General features: G+C 37.0%; 1 protein-coding gene across 3 annotated transcripts in view; it reads left to right on the top strand.

The window, feature by feature from the left end:
• Nucleotides 1-25,096, top strand: part of dpp6a (dipeptidyl-peptidase 6a) — a 673,440-nt gene that overhangs the window by 151,145 nt on the left and 497,199 nt on the right. The window contains exon 1 of one of the 3 annotated variants that reach the window (XM_067435537.1): nucleotides 16,307-16,573. The exons of the other annotated variants lie outside the window; for them this stretch is intronic. Coding sequence (XP_067291638.1) covers nucleotides 16,520-16,573 — 54 coding nt within the window. The 5' untranslated portion in view covers nucleotides 16,307-16,519. Of the gene's footprint in view, nucleotides 1-16,306; nucleotides 16,574-25,096 lie in introns of those variants that run through there. 3 annotated transcript variants of the gene reach the window in all.

Genomic DNA, 25,096 nt, shown 5'->3' on the forward strand with positions numbered 1-25,096 from the left:
GGACATTTTTTTTTATTTAACTCTATTTGTCTGAAAGAAGAAGTTAATCACTTAAGTCACTTAATGTTTCCTCACATGTGTGCTGCACGTTTTGCACATGAGCCGCACACGCACAGTCGCAGTTAAATTAGCAACTTTGGATGGAAATGATTTCTTTTGGTGTGAATAAAGGCTGTTTCTACATAAGTGATGTTAACCTCCATTCAGAGAAACGACAGCTCAGAGCAGATCAAATGCATAAGTCGGCACAGACCATAAAACATATCCACAGTTTTGTAGTTCTTCAAACAGAATCAGAGTCCAAAAATCAAGTCCAAATGCTGCCAAATTCATGACAAGACCATGCAAACATGGTATTGAATTCTGTCCCATGTCAGGCCTAAATTCTCATTCATCTTTGCTGTTATCTTAAATAAATAAATAAAACATAAAAAAAAATAACTGTTGTGTTATGTAACTGCAGGGCAATGAATTAACCCGTTGATCTGTTTGTGGGTGACCCTCTGAGAGTTAGATTCTGTGTGAATTGGCGCTTCATAAGTGTATACAGTGCATAAAACGTGGCCTAAAATCAAGTATTTACAGAAACATTTCAAATACAATGTAATCACAAAAATGTAATCCCATATGAAATAATAATAATAAAACTACTAAAGTGGTAGTATTATATTACAAAAAGTAGTGGTTCTTCTGACATCCTTACTTCTTAAAGTTGACAAAAACTTTTAAAATATATGCACTTTTAAGCATATTTTGCTGTGAATGTCTTCATCAATCTACTGTATAAAACAGGCTGTGAAAATGGAAACGTTCAGAAGGTTCTCCAATTGTGAGTGGGAGTTTTAATTTTGTTTTTTGTTATAATGAGTAGCGATCCAGTCATGCAAGTTGTTATTTTTTATGTTATGTTGAGCCCTCATTGCATTTGATATCAGTGGGAGAAGGACACAGCAGAGCATACAGACTAACAATCTGATCTATTGCCTTTTTCACAGCTGTACCAGCTAGACATTCATTTTAGTAAAATCTCTACCAAAACTCCAAATAAATGGCACAGTCTCTTGGTGTACAACCACAGTTTTGGTTTATTAAAATATAAAAAGTTATATCAAGCCAATTGAAAAAGAGAATCTTTATTTAAACGTGCCCTAGAATAATTTGAAACAATGTTTTAAATTGTTCTCTGATATCTAAATAGAGGGTATGTGGCTTGTTTAAGGTCAAAATTGTCCAGATACGGTTTTGCAGGTCCATTTACAACCCTAGAAATTGTCCCTAGGCTCTGTTTTTGCCTTATTTAGTAGGGTCATGAATATTAATGCAGAGTTCTGCTCTGATTGGCTGTTTCACTGCACAGCTCAATGACAGCTAACACATCTATACCATCCGTCATGGCAATGATTTTACAGTGTTAGCTTCTTAACTTTGAATCACAAAATGAACTGGGAAGCGCGTAAATATGTTGTTTGTACAGTAACGTTACAGTTTGACAATAAAGTACTGATTTAAAAGTCCATTTATTTAGCCAAACAAACTAATGTAGAAGCCACTCAATATAGTCAGTGTCATGTTCACTACTCACCTGCTGCAAAATAATCATACTTCAGTTCTCAAAAATGTATATTTATTTAACAAATTGACTAGAAGCCTTGTCAAATGACTATCGTTTCAACTTAGATGGTGGAGAAGGTGACGTTAGCTACAAGAATCGAGTGAGCTATCTGTAAGCAAACGTAGTTAGCTTCTGAGTTATGTGTTGATGATGAAATTTAGATTAATTTAGATTTCAATCCATCAAAAGGGATCGACAAACATATCTACTGTTGTATTTTATGACAACACTGGTAGGAAATAAAATAAACCTTTGCATTTGACAAACTGTTATGTGAGATACTTGGAGTTTCCAATTGTAACTTTACTAGCATCTTGCGTTGGATCTAGACAACACAGGGGATATTATTGTTAATGTTGTCTAACTAAGAAACTTTCAATTTAATCAGAAATGGGTTTGACGGTCAAGAAGTGGATAAAATCACTACTTACTGTTTGCAGGAATATAGTTGAAATCAGCCCTTTCTTCAGTTTTAGACGCTGAGCGAATCCTGCTTGATATTGTCCCAGGTTAGACAAACTGTCCGTGGTGAAATAGGCGGAGCAAACAAATGATTTTGAATTAAATTGTTGTGGTATCAAAATAAAAATAAATAAAAATCAAGCATGACTGTTGACATTTTTTATCTGTGGGAAGGGTATGAAAAGTCCTTACATCCCCTGCACAGCCTGGAACATGATATTTATTTCCATGATCTGCCATTTTCGCTATCCTCCCGTGACGCTTGTTTACCTGCTGAACTCCCAATGATTTGGCTGCGCAGTTCCATCTGACAATGAACATTGGCTGGCATGCAAAGGTTAGGGGCGTACATATTAATGATCCCAGTGATTGTGTCACAGTTGGCGTTATGTTGAGAATCCCTTGTTTTTCGTGGTGTTTTTCACAAAAAAGATTTACATATGAAGGAAGAGGCAATGGTGTTGTAGACTCACTGTATGTGATGTCCATGCATTGAACTCTTATTATTTAACTATGGCAAGGTTCATTCAATTTTTCATTATAGGGCCCCTTTAAAGGTAGCATGAAACAGAAGTTGTGATATGCTTTTCTTCTCTATTGTGATGTACATCCAAGTGAAATGGCTTCTCAAACAAGAATAAAATGTAGGACAGAACTTGATTTTATCCATGGGAAATTGACAGATGTTTAGATGATTATGGTTTGATGCAATCTCACGTGAGTGACAGGTTGTCCCGTCCTCATTCAAAATACATGTCATAAGAGAAGAGATGTTACTGCAAGACTGAGGGAAAGTTATTTTGATTAAAGATCATGAGTGCACAATAATTTTAATACAATTATGTGCACAGATACATCATTTATAATAAGCAATATTTCATTAGAATATGACAAATTTGATGTCATGATATTTTTAACCTTTTGAAACATAATGTTCTAATAAATGCTCTGGACTGTGTTTATCCTCTAACCTACAGAATCCCAGGACAGATAGTGGCAGCTAGGAGTTAAGTTATGAAACTAAATATTTTGCATGTTCATTTGATTTACTTGAATGGGTCAGCAAGAATTATTGCTTCCTTCAATCACTGAGTAACGAGTTAATGACTCGTTTTATGTTGAAAAATGGCCAGTCAGTGTGCTATTAAAATGTGTAATTTAAATAATATTTTGGACATTTCTAATTATAATGTTGCTTACATTCCTGTTCAGACATATAAATAAGAAAGCACTCTTCTACCGTTCTCCCAAACGTGATAGACTAATAATTTATTAAAACAATAAAATATTTTTTTGTGCATAATCAAATTAATATTCATGAGCATAACTTATTTCATGACAACACAATACAGTACATCCATGCAAAGGTGACAGTCATTTATTTAAATTGTACGTCTGTTTCCCTTCATAAAACATTTAATTATGTTGTTTTTTTTTAACTACTTAAACTTCAAGACCATTTTTTGGGTGAACTATCCCTTTAACAAGTGTATGTCCATCAACACACCCATGCTTATATTTCGGTGGTTTTGGTGCTTATGTAGGAACTAAATCAATAACAGTGCATAAGTTAGCCCAGCACTAATGTGAATAGATGATATAACATTAACATTTGTAAAACCAGTCTTGCTTTATCCTTTATCTGCTTAAAGTAGTAAGAACGATCTGCATTAATAGACAATTTTAGGTAATAGTGGCCCACAGCTGAAGTATTTCAGTAAGACATTAATAACACAAGTTAGCGATTAGCGGTGGTGGAATGTAATGAAGTACAAATACTTTGTTACTTTACTTAAGTACATTTTTCACGTATCTGTACTTAGTCACTTACATTTTAGATGCAATATAAACTGCTTTTGTTCTATAACAGCACCGAAAATATTTCCAAGATCAGATCATATTTCCACATCAGAACCACAACGCATCTCACAGCAATAGTGTGTTAATGAATGATTCAGCGTTTGAATTAATCGGTTGAATCAAATATTCAATGACCTGTTCGTAAACGACTGCCTTATTGATGAACGAATCAGCCGTTTGAACGAACTGACTCAATGACTCACTCATTAAGACCTGCCGCCACCTACTGGTATTATAGAGGGGTTTATGTAAATATTGGTGTCACCAGCAACCCTGGAGGAAAGTCTGTAGTCCCTACTGGCCATTTGCTGTAGTCCTTGGCAATTAATTTTTTAAAGAGCAAATATATCCCTTTGCCTTAAACTTTGAACGTTATAACTGTAATCTGTTATAAACTGTAAACTGTTATAACTGTAAACAAACAGCAACATTACACACTAACAAAAGTTAGAAAAGTAAAATCGTGTTTTACCACCCCTTTAATCATTTAAAAAACCTTTTTTTTTTCACAGCGCTGGATGTCATATGTTGAAACACACAAAACACTTCACTATATGATTTCATGGTGAAATTTGTTATTTTTCATGTTAATCAGGTGAATTTTCATCAAGAGCAATGCGCTGTGGCTTTAATTCAGCGTGAGCAGCACAGCAAAAATAGACTCGATGCCAAAACGATCACGGCACTGCTGCTTCTGCTCCTGCGACGCGCTGCAGCGGCACCTCTGCCTTCAGTGAAAATGCTCTAATTTGTTAACATGAGCACCAAAAAAAAAGCGCTGCTTTAACCAAAAATCAAAGGCTCTCAAGAATGATAATGCCACTTCCTCAGTTATAAATACTTCCAGTTGTATTCAGCCATGTTTGCTGTAGTCTATGAAGTGTAGTTCTAATGAAAAAATTATAATAATAATTTTGTCTGTGCATTTATATAAAAAAAGAAGAACAGCCAATCAGACACTCAATGACAAACACAAACAAACAAACACAATTTGCAGGAATATCAGCCCTCTCTGGTCTGTGTCGAGTACTCTGAACTGATGTGGAGTGACGGATACGCACTCATTTTATCTAGCTTGAGGCAAATCTCAGCTAGATGGCAGCGCTATTGCAGGCCTCTGGGAGCCTGCTCATTTTTTAATTCATCCCTCCTTCATGAAGTGGGGAATTGGGGAGGCATTGTTCAATAATGAAATAAACTCATCATGTGGGACTCCGGAATTGTCTCGTTTCGGAGGCAGCATCCTCAGCCTGCAAGACCCCCTCACTGCTACATCCATTGTTTTTGATTCAGTTGTTTTTTATTACATTTATGAAAAGCAAACAATGCATGATTGAAACTGACTTTTATTATTTAAGAAGGAGTCATGGGGAATCTTCAGAATGGCTTAGTTTTGAAATGGTGGTTGTGCATACTGTGCACGTGGAATTCCTGCATTTACCACAACTACAGTTGGTATACAGTTGCTAAGGTGTTCTGTGGGGTTTTTAGGTGGTTGTCAAAATAAAATATGCCAACTCTTTGTAATGGTCTGCTGTGTAGATATGTCTGAGACTTCATGTCATTGGCTTTTTCTGCCTGTATTGTCGCTCTCCAGTTGAAAAAATGTCAGATCACTGTGAAAAGTAGCACATCTCTCCTTTACAAGCTTCAACTCCGTTCCTGCACAGCAAGTGTCCTGCAGAGTTTAGGTAATCCTTACCCAGCACACCTAAACAAGAAATCCAAGGTGTTCAGAATTTCTTTACAGACAGGTTGGTTAAATTAGTGATCGTTTGCAATCTCTCACAAAAGCATTGCTTTTTCCTAGTATTCTAATACTTGGGGGGGGGCAGCTTCCAAAAAAATAAAGACACAAGTATGTGTAAAGAAATATTGTTACAAAAAATCTAAATCGCAATATTGATAAATACTCATGAAAGATTTCATCAAGAAAGCTTAAAAAAAATCTACAATGTCAGTCAATCTACAAAGTTATATATTGTATAGAATATATACATTTTACAAAACAATTTGAAGTTGATGTCTCAAGAATTGCTCCCTAAAAGGTTTTAAAGTATATCCATAGGAAAGTTCAATTTCAAAACAGTTTTCACTGAATTAATTTTGGGTGTTTACACTTTTGAATGATAATTTTTGATTACTAAAATATGTGATGGGGATAAAAGGGACACTGACAGTTAACATTGGCAAAACACATTTTTACACACATGTGGATTGCAACCATTGACACCATGCAAGGTAAAAAATGAGACAATGTAGCATAGTACTGTTTGATATTTTTATAATTTCAAGCTGCATACTGCTTGACATTTTTGAAATTGAAAAGACATTATACAGCATGTATAGTGTGTAATAGGGCACACTCTTTACTGCATGCCAATGTATGCTGCAATGATTTATCATGTCAGGTTTGAGCGGATAGGTAATTGTTTGCGAGACTCTGGCTTGTGTGTGTGTGTTTGGCTGTGGAAAGTGCTTGCTCTGCACCTATGTCAGATGGACCTGCTGGGAGTTTGCAGTGTGAAAGTGAGCACAAGCCTTTCTGATGGATCCATAACCTCAGCTCATGTCCCTCAGCATCATAATTGATTTATGGCTTACCAATCATATGTTCACCTAAGACAAATCTAGATATGAGGGAAATGAATTTTCCCTTTGAGGTTCTCAGAGTAGAATTTTATTACTGGAGTTGGAGTAAACGTAAATTAATTTTCTGTTATCTTTCTTTACACATAGCATCAAAGATGTATCTTTTCAAATTCTTTAGGTCAAATAAAAATAGACTCAAATGAAATATATTTGTTGACATGTACAAATATAAAGCTATACATTTAATAGCATCTTAGATGATTTAAACTTGAATTTGATTAGAAATGCTCCATATTGTTTTATAATTTTCATATCCATAGCTCTAAATATTATTAACACTTGGCATCTGGGAATTGTATTATATTGGGCCTGGGTTTATTTTCCAAGAGGACAATGACCTAGAACATTCTTCTAACTATTTTGACGGAAGGTATCTGCTGTAACATTGAAATTGCTGGACTGGCCCCATCAAAGTCTGGACCTCAAAACCATCGAGCACAGTTGAGGCGAGTTAGAAAATAAACAGGACAGATCTAATGTACAATCAAAGGAAAGCCTTTGGCTTCAGTTTCAGAAGGCATAGAATAACATTACATAACATTCGTTTTAAAGTTCTCAGAGGAAATATATTGACACTATGCCAGAGAGTGCTCCTGTAATTGCTACAAAAGGTGGACATACCAAATATTAAAGTTAAAAGTGGATAAAGACAGTATGACTCAAGACAGTATGACTCACTTCATCTGATATTTGATGGTCAGGGCAACCATCTGCATGTTGCGTGAACATTATGAAATTAAATTATGTTTTGTTAAATCACCTTTTTATGACAAGAAGTTTGTAGTTTGTATGGTGTGACTCCATAAAAATAGCCTGACGTGGTCATACTCAATTCTAGTTAGAATATGAGTCTGAAACTGCTACATTGGGCTGTGATTATGGGGCGTGTTTAAACCGAACCAGGAAAGACCTCAATTGAATAGACCAACAACCAATCAGAGCAACAAAGCGATGCATAACGTTAGTTGTCAAATGTCAACAGAACTCAACTGCACTGTGTTGCTATGTCTGCGGTTTTCCCGCAGGTTATTTTCCATGTCCACAGGTTGAAGTGACCTCAATTATGTGATATATAGACCCAAGAATGTGAATTTTAGCAGGGAACCATTGCAAAATAACACACATTTACCCTCCAAACACCATTTTTTTCCCGGAGAACCACCCGGAAGTTATTGGGCTTGTTGGCGGGGTTTGTTGTAAAAACTTGTAAGTAACCCTGTCTGCACGCATGCTGGAATAAGTAACATTAGAAGAAAAAGATGAGTGTAAATGATCTTTGCTGGTGTTGTAAAAAATTATTTAAGGATACACAGCGTATTTACCAACACGATCATCATTTCTGAGAGAAATAGTGAAGGTGAATGCGTATACGAACAAGTTCTTCGTTTAGGATTAGAACAAACCAAGCTCCTTTGATGACGTGGATGATTACGTCTTTTTATCATCTGTCCATTATCGTCTAAAGCCCGCCCTGATGATTTCATTGGTCCGAACAGTTTCTGTTAGAGCATAATTACTCCTCTATGGATCGAGTCCAGACCGAACTGCCCAAGCTCAAATGTTGTGGGCAGGGCTTAGTTCGGCTGGCATCCAGGCTACCATAAAAATGTATGAATTTATATTTAAAAAAAAACGTATGTGATGTAAACTTGATTCTTATGCTTCCTTCATAATTCATTGGACTTATCATAAATACTAGTTACCTAGATGAAAAATTGGCCCTCTCAAGTCAAAATTGGAATGCGATGAGCTTGTAATCATGACTTTCCTATAGCACATAAAGACAGCATTAAAATGCATTTTATTATCATGGACACTAATTGTTCATTGATCCTAATCTAAGTAATCTTATCCAATCTCCTCTGAAAATGCGCCATTGCTAGGGTCTTTTCTCAAGAGAAGCAGAAGGTTTCAGCCAAAGTCTCAATTTGCTCTCCATGTAATCTCCTTGCTGTCTTGAAGACATCTGGTTAGTGATTTTTCTCTCCTGCTGGCTTTATCCTGAAGCTCATGTCTTGAGCAGCACCTCATGTCTTCTGAGGAAGCTGTGTGTTGCTTTGAAGTGATTCTGACAGCAACAGACACGTCTCATTGTGTCAGACTTCAGTTTCCAAAACGCGTTCCCTTCGACCAGGTTTTGTTCTGCCATGGCACTGAAACTCTGGATCACTAGACTTGTCAGCGGAACAGCTTTGAGGCATCAAATCATTTGATAAGTCTTTGACACTTTGGCTGTACACAAATAAACCAGTGTTGCTTTGGATTGCACCAATGCCATTCATTGGAGCAGGTATTTATACGCTAGACGTGCCACATAAAGATCCCACCCTCACAACGACTGAACAGATTGATTCCATGTTAGTGGAACGGATGGAAATACACCAGCATCTCGCACCCTCAAGCAGTATTTGAAGGGGATTGAGGCAAGCACTTCACTACTTTTCAGTGCTAGAAAGTTTCTGATTGCCTGGTGTGCTTTTGTTTGGGCATTGAAGAATCCTACAGCTTTCTGAACACCTAAATTGCAGTATCCCCAAAGTCCCTTTTAAGGAAAGTCAATTCACTTGCTGAACATATTTGCAATGCCTCCGGCAGCTATTTCCAGCATGCAAGACCAACTCCTTTCTATTTGAATGGGGAAATGCTGTATAGTCTCAAAAACTGCTTGTCAAAATCACATTTCCGAAACATATTTTGAATCAGCAATAAAATCTCAAACAAACTGTCTCAAAAAAAATTTTTTCTTAAGCTCAAATAGCGTTAAACCATATATATGGTTGGTTTGGTCAATGCACACGTACAATCCCAAGTAACTAATTGTTTATATAGAAACCGGAACTTCTAACAGGCACTACAGTGATCCAATGACTTTACTAACTGGCGATTGACTCTAATGCTGCCTTCACATGCTATCTGAAATTTTATACTTCCGACTTCTGAAGTCGTGATTACGAGCTTATCGCATTCCAATTTAGACTTGAGAGCGCGTTCATGTCCATTTTATCTAAACTAGGAAACTAGTATTTACGATAATTCCAATAGCACATTGAAGGCAGAACTTTATATTGCACATTGCCAATTTCCCCATTCCAAGTAATATGAATGAACCCTCTTTGTGTATTTTGGGATATATGCAGTCTTTGGTACACTCTCAGAAAAAAAAGGTACAGTGCTGTCACTGGGACGGTACCCTGAGGTACAAAAGTGAAAAGGTACATATTTGTACCTTACTCACCCCTAAATGATACATATTAGTACCTTTAAAGGTACATATCAGTACTTGAAGAGTGTGAATTAGTATCTTAAATGTACGTAGTAGAAGCTTAAAGGTACATATTAGTACTTTTTTGGTTTTGTACCTTAGGGTACCGCCCCAGTGACAGAAATGTACCTTTTTTTCTGACAGTGTAGGGGTGGGAATCTTTAGTCACCTCACGATCCAATTCCAATTCTGGGAGTCACGAGCTGATTCCAAAACGATTTTTGATATACTTTTTATTTCTTTCTTATTTATTAATTTGTTTACTGACTTGATTTTAATTAATATAATTACTTATGTAATACTTATGTAATAAGTACTTTTTAAAATAATTACAAAATGAAAACTTGAATTTAAACAATTGCATGTTAAAGGGTTAGTTCACCCAAAAATGAAATTGATGTCATTAATGACTCACCCTAATGTCGTTCCACACCCGTAAGACCTCCGTTCATCTTCAGAACACAGTTATTAAGATATTTTATATTTTAGTCCCAGAGCATATGCAGTCTATGCACACTGTACTGTCCATGTGCAGAAAGCTAATAAAAACATCATAAAGTAGTCCATATGTGACATCAGTGGGTTGATTAGAATCTCTAGAAGCATCGGAAATACATTTTGGTCCAGAAATAACAAAAACTAAGATTCAAACGGCCATGAATCAGTGAATCGATCAATGATTCTGATCGCCAATGTCACGTGATTTAAGCAGTTTGGCAGTTTTTTCATCCAAACTGCTGAAATCACGTGACATTGGCGATCGGGCAAAACAAAAGCGGAAGAGAAGACTGATGCTGAATAAAATCGTAGTTTTTGTTATTTTTGGATCAAAATGTATTTTCTATGCTTCAAGAGATTCTAATTTTCTGACCGATGTCACATATGGACTACTTTGATGATGTTTTTATTAGCTTTCTGCACATGGACAGTACAGTGTGCATAGACTGCATATACTCTGGGACTAAAATATAAAATATCTTAACCTGTGTTCTGAAGATGAAGGGAGGTCTTACGGGTGTGGAACGACATTAGGGTCATTAATGACATCAATTTCATTTTTGGGTGAACTATCCCTTTAAGAATTTGAAACTAATACAGCTTAAAAACATAAAAGCAAATTGTAAATAATAAAGAGAAACAAAGAAACATATTACAAGTAATAAACAGAGTGCTTCCATGTTTGAAATTAACTGAACGTTCTCCATTCAAGACCTGCGAGGGATTTTTCTTTCTCATCTTTACAGTTGTTTGATTGTTACTATTACACAGTGGGATATCTAATAAGCTTCATTCACACACATATCTCTTTTAAAATATAAGATGTGGTTTGTTCTGTCCATTTAATCACTTAAGACATAACTCACTGTGTTTACATACATTTTGCATCATAAAAACATTTTTGAGACGCAAGTACATTAAACCACTGACACGGAGTCACACACAGCCGCATGCACCAGCACTCTTTACAAAACAAAGTGAGCATCAGCATTTGAACTTGAAAGTAGCATTCTGTCAGGGAGTTTTCTATTTTTAATACTTAAAGGGGGGGGGGGGGTGAAATGCTGTTTCATGCATACTGATCTTTTTACACTGTTAAGGACTTGGATTCCCATACTAAACATGGACAAAGTTTCAAAAGTTAAGGTGGACGTTTGATGGGAGTATTTCTTTGTCAAAAATACTACTTCCGGTTAGTCATAAGTTTCGGCAAGTTTTTTGCGATCATGCGTCCCCTTGACGTTAATGGGGGCGGAATTTCCTTGTATGGGCCTTACGGACAATTCTACCGGAAGAGCGTGAGCGAGAGAGAGGGAGAGAGCGAAAGTAACAGGCTACGCCCATCAAAGCGCTGGCTTGTAGGATGCGCTGCACAGGTGATGTGCACAATTACAATGTCACCAAAAAAGTGCGTTTTTGGTTGCCAGACCAAGACAGTCCTGCACAGATTCCCCAAAAACCCCGCGTTAAGGCAACAGTGGATGTAATTTGCTTTTCCGGATCAGCAACTGAGTTGCGCGAATGTTTATATCTGTTCGCTGCATTTCGGTGCCGACTGTTTCATAAACAAGGCCCAGCTCGACGCCGGATTTTCCAGTCGCCTAATGCTGAAGGATGGAGCAGTCCCAACGATAAAGGTCCCAACGTTAGAACCGCAGGCTGTGAGTAAGACTGCTTCAAATGTCTGTGTTTTTGCCTATGCTCATCAAGTAGCCCAAACATGATCACGTATAGTTAATTGATCAATGGAGCATGCGATGTGTAGTGCGTGTACATTTGTTTAGCTGGCCACTATATGTGTAACTTTATGTTTGTGTATTGTAAAAGCACTCCAAACAACAATACACAAAGAGTGGGGAAATATGTTGAACTAAATAAGTGCGCTTCTTCATTCAAATGTGCTACTATTCCGTGTCTGTCTATGTAAACACTAACTTAGCCTGCCGTGCAAAACCAGTCCGCTTAATAACGTTACAATTGTCTACACAAACCACGCGTAAACACACACACACACACACACGTGCACACGTGCAGACGTCCTGCTCTAGTCGTTTTTGCTGCTGCTCCTGTTCAACTGCAGCCCCTGGGTCTGATTCCGGATCATAGATGTATGGCTGTATCTGATTAAAAGCCATATTTTTATTTTGAATAAAGTTTTTTTCCCGCTGTTAGGGATGACACAGCTTTACGACGCACTCGACTCAACACAATAGCAGCGCACTGCTGCACACGTCATTATTTAGCTCCGCTCACACGATACGCCCCCACCCGCTCGGCTTTTTTCGGAAAGACTCGGAACAGCGCATCTTTCTTATATAATTATAAAAAAAATAAAGACTTTTCGGAGATATGCAGGATGCAATGCTACTCTATAGGTACTCAAGATTGACATGACACTGACTGAAACTGAGTGTTTCACCCCCCTTTAAGTCCACTACATTTCTAAAAGACATAAACGATGACTTTGTTGAGCATTTGTAAGGAAAATACAGACAAGCGAGATGCGCACTGCAAGTGCAACATCAAACAAAGCATGTGTCTATCATAGCGCAATGAAGCCTGCAAATGTCCTTATAATGTCCTTATAATCCTTTCCAAATTTTATGGAACGTTTGAGTGGTTCATGTGTGTGAGGAATTGGAAGCAAGCCGGATATGGGTGTTTCTAAAGAAAACTCAGCCTCATTGTGTATCTGGTTAAAAACTAAGCTCGGAATCGATTCTGAAAATTTTAGAAGAGAGAATTGCGATGCATCGATGGGTCGAATTTTGATCCATCAAAATAACTGAAGAAATCCGACAACGTAAATTTTGATTCCAAATTGTTAAATCATGACAAAAACGGCATTATTCAGGCTGGACCAGCTAATGCGCATGTGCTGTCATAAGCGCATCTTAAACCGTGTCTATACCAGACACGAGCGGCGAAATGCGACTTGATTAAAGCAAATAAAATACATTATAATCAGTGATGCTGTCTACACTGGATCCGACTGTAAACTGATGCTCTGTTCTTTTTCTGACATACTTCTGACATTAGGAACAAATGGATTTGCATTAGTCACTTTGTTGCGTTGTAAGACCAAAATTCCTGATAAGACTGAACATGACTTCTCACAAAAAACAGACAGCATGCAATAAAACAATAAACTTTCTCATCTGAAGAAAAGATCATAAAGCAAGGACACAGCATTTTCCTCTTTTCTCAAGCCTAAACCCCCCTAAACCCACCCACTCCTTTTTCTTTAGCCCTGATTGAAAGTTCACAAAGAATGGCAATTGTATCTTGTGCATCTATTACTTTTTTACTCTTTCATGATTGGTATCATTTTAAATGTCTCAGTGCAATTGATAAAATGGCCTCAATTTCACAGCAGTCAGTTAAATTATGAGAAAGATTGAAAACTTAGAAGTTCTGTTCTGCTGCTAAAGGGTTGTGGCTCTCACAAGGTCTCTGGTGAGAATGTTTTCCTATCCCTGATCAGGCGTGACCCTTGGGTTACAGAATCCTGTTCAACCAAAACATATTCTATAATTTACAACTTAAAGTTGAAGATTTCTTTGTTCTGTTCTGGGCATTTAAGGAAAAGTGGCACGGGGCAACACCGTCATGGGGATTCTGTGAACAGAAATCCCCATACAGTGCTGTGTGATCCTCCTGAGTCCTGCATTCAGAACTCACACACTACTGTGTGTCTCTCTGCTGTCAGGCATGCATTTCTCACTCTTAAATTCATCTTTGAGCAATCACTTATGGGCATTTATCCTTTCTGAATTGACTTCTTATTGGTTAATTATGCAATTGGCATGATACAGTTTTACCTAACAAATAAAATGTCATATTTGATTGATTCTGTATTCTGTTTCTGCAAATATTGTGTCCAGGATAGGTCGAACTGAAGGTTAATGAATGAATGGAGCTTGGGGGACATCATCTGGGACCTTTCAATTACTGTTTATCACTTAGCAAGTTGCATGAATGTGACTATGGAAACTACACTTTTAGTTTCTTGAGCAAACATGTAGCGGTGACTTAAAGGTAAATAGTTAACCCTGCATCCTCTGTCTAACATCAGAACTGGCCATTTTGTGTCTGTGAGATCATGACCCAGTCGGCATATCGGGTCGCTAATGAACGAATAATTAAAAGTATGAGATACCCAGAGTAAACAAATATCCAACTAAATAACAAAACTAAAATGAATAATAGTCTCAGTCTAAATTTTCATATGAACTTGGAGTCATATTAAATATGGGTCTAGAGTCAAATTTAAACAAAATTATTACAAATGAAGTGCACTTTACAGGCCTTTTTTATGTAACTATTACAGTTTCTAATAAATGAATATAAGTATGACGAATGGATATGAAAACATTAAAGAAAAAAGAAAAACTGATTTTGTGAAAACTGCTGTAGAGTTGGCGATTTTGATTCATTTCTGTGAATTAGTTCAGACCATCAGTGATTCGTTTAGCATCTTCACTCAACAATATTTACAAGTACACATCTAATATGTTTTTCATATATTAACATTTTTGGTATGCGTAAATCTTGTTTTATTTGTGTATATATATATATATATATATATATATATATATATATATATATATATATATATATATATATATATATATATTTATATATATATATATATATATATATATATATGATAGTGATTAGGTATTCTCTCATGTAATGAAAAACATTTAATGAAAACAATGCTTTGAATATTAACACATTTTTATACTGTATTTTACGCAATGCATTTTGGTAGCTTCCTTTTTTAACCCTTTTTTATACACTATTAAAAATGCTGGGTTAAAAACAACCCAAGTTGGGTTGAATGGACAAACCCAGAAATTGGGTCGTTTGAACCCAGTGAAAGGCACCATTCAAACAACCCAACTTAGGTTGTTTTTAACCCAGCATTTGTGTATATTGGGTTAGTGTATAAAACAAATATATAAATATCAAGATAAACCAAATATCACCTAGCCTAGAAATCTAGACGCACCCTAGCGGCAGCAAATGTAATCTGCCCGCAAGTGTCGTCTAGGAACTCTCAATACCCTTCTTAGCTGTATTCCCCTCACTCTGGACGGGCCAATCACATCGTGTATAGAGTCGGCAGGCGGGGCCAAAATGACGACGGCCGAGTTGCGTTTGCGTGCTTCTAGTTAACACAGAAACTGGCGAACGGCGGCGGTCTTTCGAATCAGCTTTGACTGCGATTCTGGAAGACTTGGACTTAAGCTTTTCTCTGAGAAAAGAACAAAGAACAGCACTGAAGTCATCTTCAAAAGGGAAGATGTGTTCGGAGTTTAGCCGACCGGATACGGTGAATGTTTAATCTATCAACAAGCTCTGTTTCACCTTCGTTGCTCTGGTTGGTGTAGCGCTGTCCTATCGCGTGCAGAGGGAGTTTGAAAGACAACCGTTTATCCCGCCCCTCGGATTGAGCCCTGTCAATGGTGAGTTTCCAGACCAAACATCTTGATGTGGGTCTGGCTTGTCAGGCTAAATATCACCAGTATCTCTGAAAAAATATAGAGATACATTTTAAGCTATATTATCCAGCCCTAATCCTAATAGCAAAATAATAAAATGTGTAAATGGCTATTTGACCATTGCTAGTAATAGTTTGCGCAGCCCTAGAGCAAGTACATTTTGTTAAAGATTACAAAGACAAACATTTTTTTTTTTTGATTAACATGACACTGATAAATCTTAAGAATAAGATTTTTAGATTAATAAGAACATGATGTTGTATTACTGTAGGAAAGTAAATAGATTACATTTTGATTTCATGTTGATGTTGCACTCCAGCCATGAAGAGGGATTTTCAATGAATGAGTGGATGGGAGTGGGTGGGAAAAGAAGGGGGAGATGGAGTCAAAAAGAGCGAGACGGGATCGAGAGAGAGCGAGAAAGCATGAGAAGAAGAGCGAGACAGCCACAGAGTATGAAACTGGGATAGATAGACTGTCGTCTTCTTGTGCCACTAGCCGATTGATTTATTGGAGAGTGTCTTGTAGTGGGCTGGCGTGGGGTCCCGAGTCAGAGTCGCATATATAGAACCCCTCCCTCAGTACCCCAGCGGACTTCCTGAAGACTTGACTTGAAAGATAGAGAGACAGCAGCAGGAGACGGGCAGAGGCACGGGCATCTCAATCATGTCTGTTTTAATTGCTACCCAACAGATCGATACGGCTACTTCTTCTAACATGGTAAGAAACTTTCAGTGATGGGCTGTGCTGTTACCTCTCCAGAGAGACCGATTCTTTACCAAGGGCTTTATATCTTATTAGAATTTTGGGAAGACATCCAGTGACAATGAATAAATGTTTTAATACTGAAGTCTGAGGGGAATCGTATTGTTATTGCTTGTAAGTTAGGGAATTGATGAGAACGGCCCCCCCAAACAGAATATCACTTGTCGAGCTTCTGAACTGATAAATCGTGTAAAATAAAGGCTCAACTGTTGCTCTATACCACAGTGATTGTGGACAGAAAAGCTCTCTTCCTGTTAATGGAAGCATCCTAAAGTGACAAAGAGTGTATTTGGTAGCATGTATGTGATAGGTTTAGGTCTCAAAAGGAATGCAGGTTCAAGGTGAGGTCTATTAAATACATTTTCAGACGCTGCAATTTAAATAATAATAATTTAAAAAAAAATAATTAATTGGTTTAGCACAGAGAAAAGGGGTGTTGCTTGGGCAGTAGCCTTAAAAAGATATCTTGGTACCTTTTTTTTACTCCTAAAAGGAAGGTGGATATTCGTACCTTAGAGTACAAACACGTACTTTAAGGTACTAAATGTGAACCTTTTTGTGATAAAAAAAGATACAAATATGTCCTTTTAAGGGTGCTGCCCAAGCTATAAAGCTTTTTTACCCTTAAATGTTCAGTTTTGACACCCTTTTTGTCTGTGTAAGCTCATAATAAGGATAACTCGGGATGTGGTTGAATGAGAGACTTATGCTGACACGTCAGTTTGATTGTATTTGTGGTGCTGGCGTTTTGGCATTTAAGGTCAGCATCAATATGCAGAAGGGATGAATGTAATTATCCTGCATCTTATGTAAATATCACTCATGCCTTTTATCTTCCTTTTTGTTTTTATAAAGTTGGAAACTATAGGAGGTCATTCTTTGAGTACTTTTAGGACTTTGATGAGGTGTAAATATTTTATTTCTGGGCATGAACTTATTGATGTGGCAGCTTTGATATAAAGTATTGAATTTCCCTTCAAACCTGTGCTGTGTGGGAAACATCAGTCCTTTTGCTTGAGACGTTTCATTTCCCAGCTAATGCCACCCATTCCAGCCCATCTCTCACCTGTACTCTCTCAATGGAGTCATTCTTCTTTATGAAAGATGATCAGGGGTCTCAAAAAGTATGCAACATCAATCCCTGCCTCCAAGTATAAGTTATGTTACCTCTTTTATTTTTCTTTCTTTTTAGATGTCTGATTGTAAGCAAGATGCGGTCTACAGTCTTGATTTTGTGTGAATTCAGATGAATAGAACGTCCTTCAAAATAAAATAAAAAATAAGTGTTGTTAAATTCTTAGAGTATAAAAAATATATTGAATGTTTAGGTTTCATCAGTGAAAAAATACAGATGGTGTCAAATACAGTGTCAACTATGTGAAAAGATAGACTATGAGATCTTCTTGGAAGGGATTTTTCTTTAGGGAAGATTCATCTGCCCTTCAAGTTATTATTCTGCTATTCTGCATGCTCAAAGAAATCAATATTGACTTGCAGCCTGTTGCTGTACTGTCACTTACTCAACCTTTACTTCTCAGCAGACTGAATAAGAAAAAAAAAATGAAAGTGGCTCTTCAAAGAAATTTATTTTACTTAATTAAATGTGATCTTGGCTATTTGTGTCTGTTTTACAAAAGCAAACTCTCGCTAAAAAAATGCCTTCACGTCAAAAGCAGTTTGAATAATGTTGCTACTGCAGCAAATTAAAATGCCGTTTTTAGGTATAATCTTTAAAATGCTGGATTGTTGGTATAATCAGTAGTTAGAGCATGTCTGCCTCACTGCAGTTTTTCAAAAAGGTTTGTCCGTAATTACATTTTCCCGGCTACCATTCAGGGCTGGATTATAATGGACGACTGTGGAAATTCTGCAGTGGACTTATTTTTGAAAATACTTATTTTCATCGCACTGTGGCAATGTTCCAAAACCTAGTGAACTGTCTTGCAGCATCCTCACTGAAATGAAAGTAACTCTAATGAGAGTCGATAGACATTTAGTTGCAAGGTTACTTAGTTGGTGTCTATATGTCTTAAGTGAACCATTGAAATAAAGTGTTACCCAATTATGTTGATGCATATTTTTTTTTTACTTTGAATACAGAATATTAAATTTTTGTGTATTTCTGACCGAGGTACTGCCTAGCCAGCAGCAAGGACGCTAAATGAAGTTATACAAGATGTGGGCTATTATAATCAAATCAAACTACTATATACTAAAGGCAAACCACCCTTGCATGTCTGGGTTAGGCTATTTACTGTTTTTCATGACAAAATACTAGAACTACTGCTACTACTACTATCTGTAGTTATTTCATGCTGTAACTGTGGGGCTAATTTATTATCCCCTCTATTAAAGGGATAGTTCACCCAAAAATTAAAATTACCCCATGCTTTACTCACCGTCAAGTCATCCTAGGTCAATAGGGCATTCTTCTTTCAGATGAATACAGTCGGAGTTATATAAAATTTTGCTACAGTATTGGCTCTTCCTAGCTTTATAATGGCAGTGAATGGCAGCCCAAAATTTGAAGCCCAAAAAAGTGTATCCATCCATTATAAAGGTGTTTCCACATGGCTCCGGGGGGTTAATAAAGACTTCTGAAGCGAATTGATGGGTTTTTGTAAGAACAATATCCATATATAACACATTATACAGTAAAGTAAAATATCTAGCTTCTGGAGGACCGCCTTCTGTATTCAACCTTCAGGTAAAAGTGTAACTAGCGCGGAAGTTGGATACAGAAGGCAATGAGTTGGACATTGTGAACTTTGAGAGGCGTTACACTTTCTTCGTAAGTTGAATTTGGAAGGTGGTACCAGGTGTTTGGATGTGGATTACTTTTATTATAAATGTATGAATTTTTCTGGGCTTCAAATTTTGGTCTGCCTTATATATATATATATATATATATATATATATATATATATATATATATATATATATATATACACACACACACACACAAAACACACAATACCTTTTCAAAAAAAAAAAATGCAATTTTTTAATCATTAAAAATATAAAAATGTTTTGACAACAAACACACCACAAAACAAAACTATACAGCATAGTTAAAAACATTATAATAATGAATAACTTCTGAACATGACTAGCAGTCATAATTCATTTTTTTCTCATGGTTTCTCAATGGAAATCATAAAAGTATAGAATATAATAGTGTAGTTATAATAGGGGCTCATTGTAACGCAGTGTGACAACATGCCGCACCTGCACAACTGGGATTTAAATCGCGGCTCGTTCCTTCAGCTGGTTAGATTAAAAGAACGATCTCGACAGTTAAATAACAGATAATATCAGATTTGTTTTATTTTAAATAAACACAAAAAAAGAGATGAAAAATAAACTTAAGTAAGTCATTTACTTTTGCTATGGTTAAATACATTTTCAGTGATATCTTCCAAAGATCTGTTAATTTTGGCACAATTTATTCTCTAAATTATGTTGATATGGTAACTACACAAAGTTTTGTCATCCTAGCATGTGTGGAAATTTTGAAACCATGTGTGTAACAACTAACCCCGCGTTAGGCTGTCCCCCTCGCTTCCCCTAAATCTGGTCTGAGCTGTCTGATGAAGGAATATCCCTGATATGGTTTTCGGTTTTCATATAAAATATGCTGGTCTTGATTTAAGTGGCTGCCATGTCAAGATATTAATCAGGTGCATAGCTATACATTTTCTTGTGACTGATCAAATCAAAAATTTTCAGTTGACCAAATTGAAAATCTGTGAATTGATGCAATTTAATTCACACGAATTCAGTTCGGCCTACTGAAATATTTAGATGTGATCAGTCACTTGAAAATGTTAAATTGGAGACCTGATTTTTTTTTTACAGTGTATGATTTCTTTCATATGCTTCCATACACCCACTGAGGTTTAGGTTTAAGGGTTGAGTTAGGGATGGACTTTCATGCTTAGTTTTGTTTCTCTTCATCAGAAACATATGAATCAAATAGTGTGAATTGACACAAACTTGCCAACTCAGTATAGTTGTTTTCTCGAGGTCGGGTTGGTCGATATGTGAGTTTGTTGCCCTTATCTACTATAGCTATAGTTCATAGTCTTCTTTTTCTCTGTGGCATCTCTTGTTTTGTCCATATTCCCCTTTCATGTGGAGGTCTAAATAATAACGGTGAACTTTGCTGTGTCCAGTATGGCTGGCAGCTCTAGAAACTCAAGTAATAAAGGAATTTGGCAGAATCCTGACTGATGTGTCGAGTCCTGCAGCAGTGAAGTGCTGCACACAAACACTCATATACAGCTGTGATAGATATCTCACACTGATATCACACTGACCACCAAATACAACAGCTCTATCTATCTATCTATCTATCTATCTATCTATCTATCTATCTATCTATCTATCTATCTATCTATCTATCTATCTATCTATCTATCTATCTATCTATCTATCTATCTATCTATCTATCTATCTATCTATCTATCTATCTATCTATCTAATCTATCTATCTAATCTTTCTTTCTTTCTTTCTTTCTTTCTTTCTTTCTTTCTTTCTTTCTTTCTTTCTTTCTTTCTTTCTTTCTTTCTTTCTTTCTTTCTTTCTTTATTTCTTCCTTCCTTCTCTTCTTTCTTTCTTTCTTTTTTTTCTTTCTGTGTGTTTACGTGGGACTGTGTCTCATGTGTTTCTAATAGGATTGGGTTTTGATTTGCCCTACATACTGCCTGCATATTTGAGAGTCCCGTTCTACATGACAAAAGCAGAACATTATTATAATTTTTTCCCCTAAATGTTGTTTTTCCTGCTCGATCAGAGGGTAGGGATTGGGTGCATGGAGCTGTCACTCAGAGCTGTGTCTTTCTCTGACAGGCTGGAACAGAGGGGTGGAGGGGTGGATGAGAATAACAGGGCCTATTAATTTCACCGTTTGGATTTTAGACAAACACGGTCAAGCTCCAGCAGCTTCAATCTCTCCCTGTCATTCAGTCGGGCCTTCATTGGAGCTGTAATACACACACACACTCAAGAAAACCAACGACAGGGAATTTTAATGGTACACAGACCGTTATACTGCTACACCGTTTAAAACTGCGATATATTTGTTTAGTTATCAGTGGGCAAGGATGCTTTATATTAATTGTAATTGAGAAACAAAGTAGAGTAGAGTGAAATGTGTCTCAAATGAGTCAATGTGGAAGAATTTGTTATTAATGTTACTAAGTGGTGGTTCTATCAATCTATGCTCAATGGAAAAACATGCCTATGGGAATATTCCTGCAAAATTAAGTACTATTGCATCTTGCATGTTTCGTGCCACTTTTGAAGAGATATGTCCAGTAAGGGGCATTAAAGGTGTCATGAACTGGCTTGTTTTCTTTTTTTATACTGTTGTCTGAGGTCAACTACTGATGTTTGTGTGGTTTTTACATTTAAAAACATTATAACTAATAAGTAATAGGCTATTTTCTACACTGGTTTTGAGGATCTCTCCAAAACACTGCGTTTTGGTGGGCGTGCATCACTGGAGACTTGGAAGTAAACGCCCACGGCTAGGATTGGATAAGATTTGCATATTTAATGAGCTTAAGCTCCGCTGTCAGTCCACATGACGGAGAGGAGAGAATGAGGGAGAAGAAGATTTTCTCGATCACAGGGCTCGGAAACGTCTTTTCGTAAACGTCTTTTCTTTTTTTACCAAGTGCTGCTTTTCAGATGTCAACGAGAAAGAGAGAGAATAGTAGAACAAGAACAGAATATTACGGGATTCATCGGCCTGCCGGGCTTTGCGAGCCCTGGCCCATGCGTGTCCAGCGTGCTGAGGTATGTTCTGTTAGACACGTACACATAAGCAAAACAATCTATAACCATGCAGTACTATTACATATAAAAACATGTTTTACTCACATAAGTGTGTTGCACCATTCCTCTCGGATCCAAAAAGAGGTGTGTGTTTCGTCGCGCACTGACGTCAGTATGAAGCACAGGACCGTTTGCTGAGCTTGGTGTCTATAAAAGCTTTTCTTTGACTAACAAGGAAGTTTTCAGTACTTAAACTTACAGAATATTCTTATATTACCATGGCCTTTTATATATCAAAAACTCAAGGAAAAGTTGATTTCCTAAGCAATTTTAACTTAAACAGATGAATAGGAATCTGGCAGTGTTTTTTTACTTTGGTTGTTCTACATATCGCATTTTAAAAGTTCAGTGTCTCCATTTTAGCGGCATCTAGCGAGGTTCATAAACAATTACCTGGCATAAATGTGCACTATTTATTGACTGAACCGCTCTGAAGTGCGTGACTCGGTAAAATGAGCAACAGCGCCGCATTTTCCCGCGATTAGAACTGCACACTACAATTCAAATTACTCTAGACATCAGTACCTACTGGATCTCTTCCCTAATCGTCCCTCCCTACCATTTTCGTCTCATTTTTATTCGGTGACAAAGATTTTTATCAAAGTTTTTGTCATTCATTTTATTTAGTTATCGTCTTAATCCCTTTCAGTCGGTCACGTTCGACGTACGTCAGACTTAGACCAACGAATTGAGATCCCAATTCGTCGGTCTTAGTCCGACGTACGTGTCCGTTCCCTCCTTCAGGGAACGAGGGTTAGATACGTAACTGAGACGTTCCCTTTCAGTCGGTCACGTTCAACGTATTTTATTTATCTGGTCTAAATTAATCAAAACTGTTAAAAGTGTAGATCTACCCGTTTCGCTACACAGCCTTCTTCAGGATGAATATCAATTGTTCAAACAAGTCTTAAACTATTAGTAATTAGTGAATCGTCAGATATATCGAGTTACTTGTGGAAGTGGCTATAATAGCCTCTTAGTACAAAACATAATACAACTCAAAATGTATTAGTTTACATTTATGTGGTGAAAGTGTTTTGTGGTCATAACATAGGGTTATATAAAATATATAGTCTTTTTTTAATCAATAATATGCCCTGGTAATCATAATATGAGTATAAAGGAATAGAAGTTGTTGGTGTTATACATCCACAAGTAGCCAGACCTTAAGACTGGCGGCAGAAGGTCTGGACTCCATAGCCGGTTTAATTGGCCAAGGACTGCCCAGAGGCCATCTGACTGACATCTAAAGCAAACAATCCCAGTTTGTTTTGTTCAGCTTCATGTCTAGGGATGTGAAAATGTAAATTCAATGTCCCTACGATAACAGAATGGCAACTAAAACTCTTATGTATATTAGTTGTTAGTTGATCTTGATAAGTTACTGTTTAATAATAATAATAATAATAATAATCTAATAATAGGCAGTATTATATTACTATATAAACAATTCTTTGTTGAATTTGCAGAAAACAATACTTAAAGGCAGAGTCGTTTCTAGCCTTTCTGGCACCCTAGGCAAGATTCATATGTTGCAGACGGGACGAAGCCGTAGCCGAAGCCTCGCGCCAGTTTCATATGTTTTAAAGGTTAATCACATATTTTTTTAGGGGGGGCTGAGGCATAAGTTCATAAAAAAGGGCCTAGTGACGCCTATGGTTATGGCAGTATTAGCCTAATCGATCAATTTACACTAGACAGCTATCTCCGATGTAAAGTTTTTTTTTTTTTTATTCAAATTAACTGCTATAATGTTCTGCACCTGAAATGAGCATGGCGTGTGGTCCGTCCAGTACTAATATTCAGTGTAATGTTTTGCTCAACGTTATGATAGAGAGACCAGCTTAGTAGAGAACAAGTAACCAATAAGTAGGCTAAAATACCTGTATATTTCGCTTTCTTTTTTTATATTTCCTCTTTTTTTCTTTTTACGATACTGAGCCCCTGATCACCTTTTCATGATGATGAAACTAAAGCACGCTGTAACGAGTAGAAATATAGTGTGGCCCCTTTAAGAGTTGTGCGCGCTCCCTGCAAACGAAGTCTGCATTTTGTGTATGTGCTTATGAGTCTTGAGCTCCCATGTGTGGATTTTATTTTCTGTTTTCTGTTGCTAACAGTCAGTTATTTTGTTTTATTAAGTAATGCTGTGGACGGAAAGGGAGTTTGTGATGAGAATTCAGCGGGGAATAAAGTGCGATCTGTTTGATGTTAATCGCCTCCGTGTTTGCATCCACTCCAGTTACATTAAGTGAGCTATCCGCATTTTTCACTCGGACACAAGCGTTACAACGCCACGGATGACGACGTTCCCTGCCGCCCTCTACATGATCTCATTTTATTACAGCAGCGCCACTATCACCATGGCGACTTCACTCCAATAATCGCAACTAATCATAATGCCTTGAAATAGCAAAAGTACGAGATATTAATAATAAAATATATATGAAATAACTAAAAAATCTTGTTGGGGCGGGGGCTCACTGGCGCCCCCCAGCTGTTGGCGCCCTAGGCGACCGCCTAGTTTGCCTATGCCTAGAAACGGCACTGCTTAAAGGGTTTGTTCACCCAAAAATGAAATTTATGTCATTAATGACTCTCCCTAATGTCGTTCTTCAAAACACAGTTTAAGATAT

This window comes from Pseudorasbora parva, chromosome 24 (assembly GCF_024679245.1).
Source record: "Pseudorasbora parva isolate DD20220531a chromosome 24, ASM2467924v1, whole genome shotgun sequence".
In the NCBI taxonomy this organism is placed as follows: Eukaryota; Metazoa; Chordata; class Actinopteri; order Cypriniformes; family Gobionidae; genus Pseudorasbora; species Pseudorasbora parva.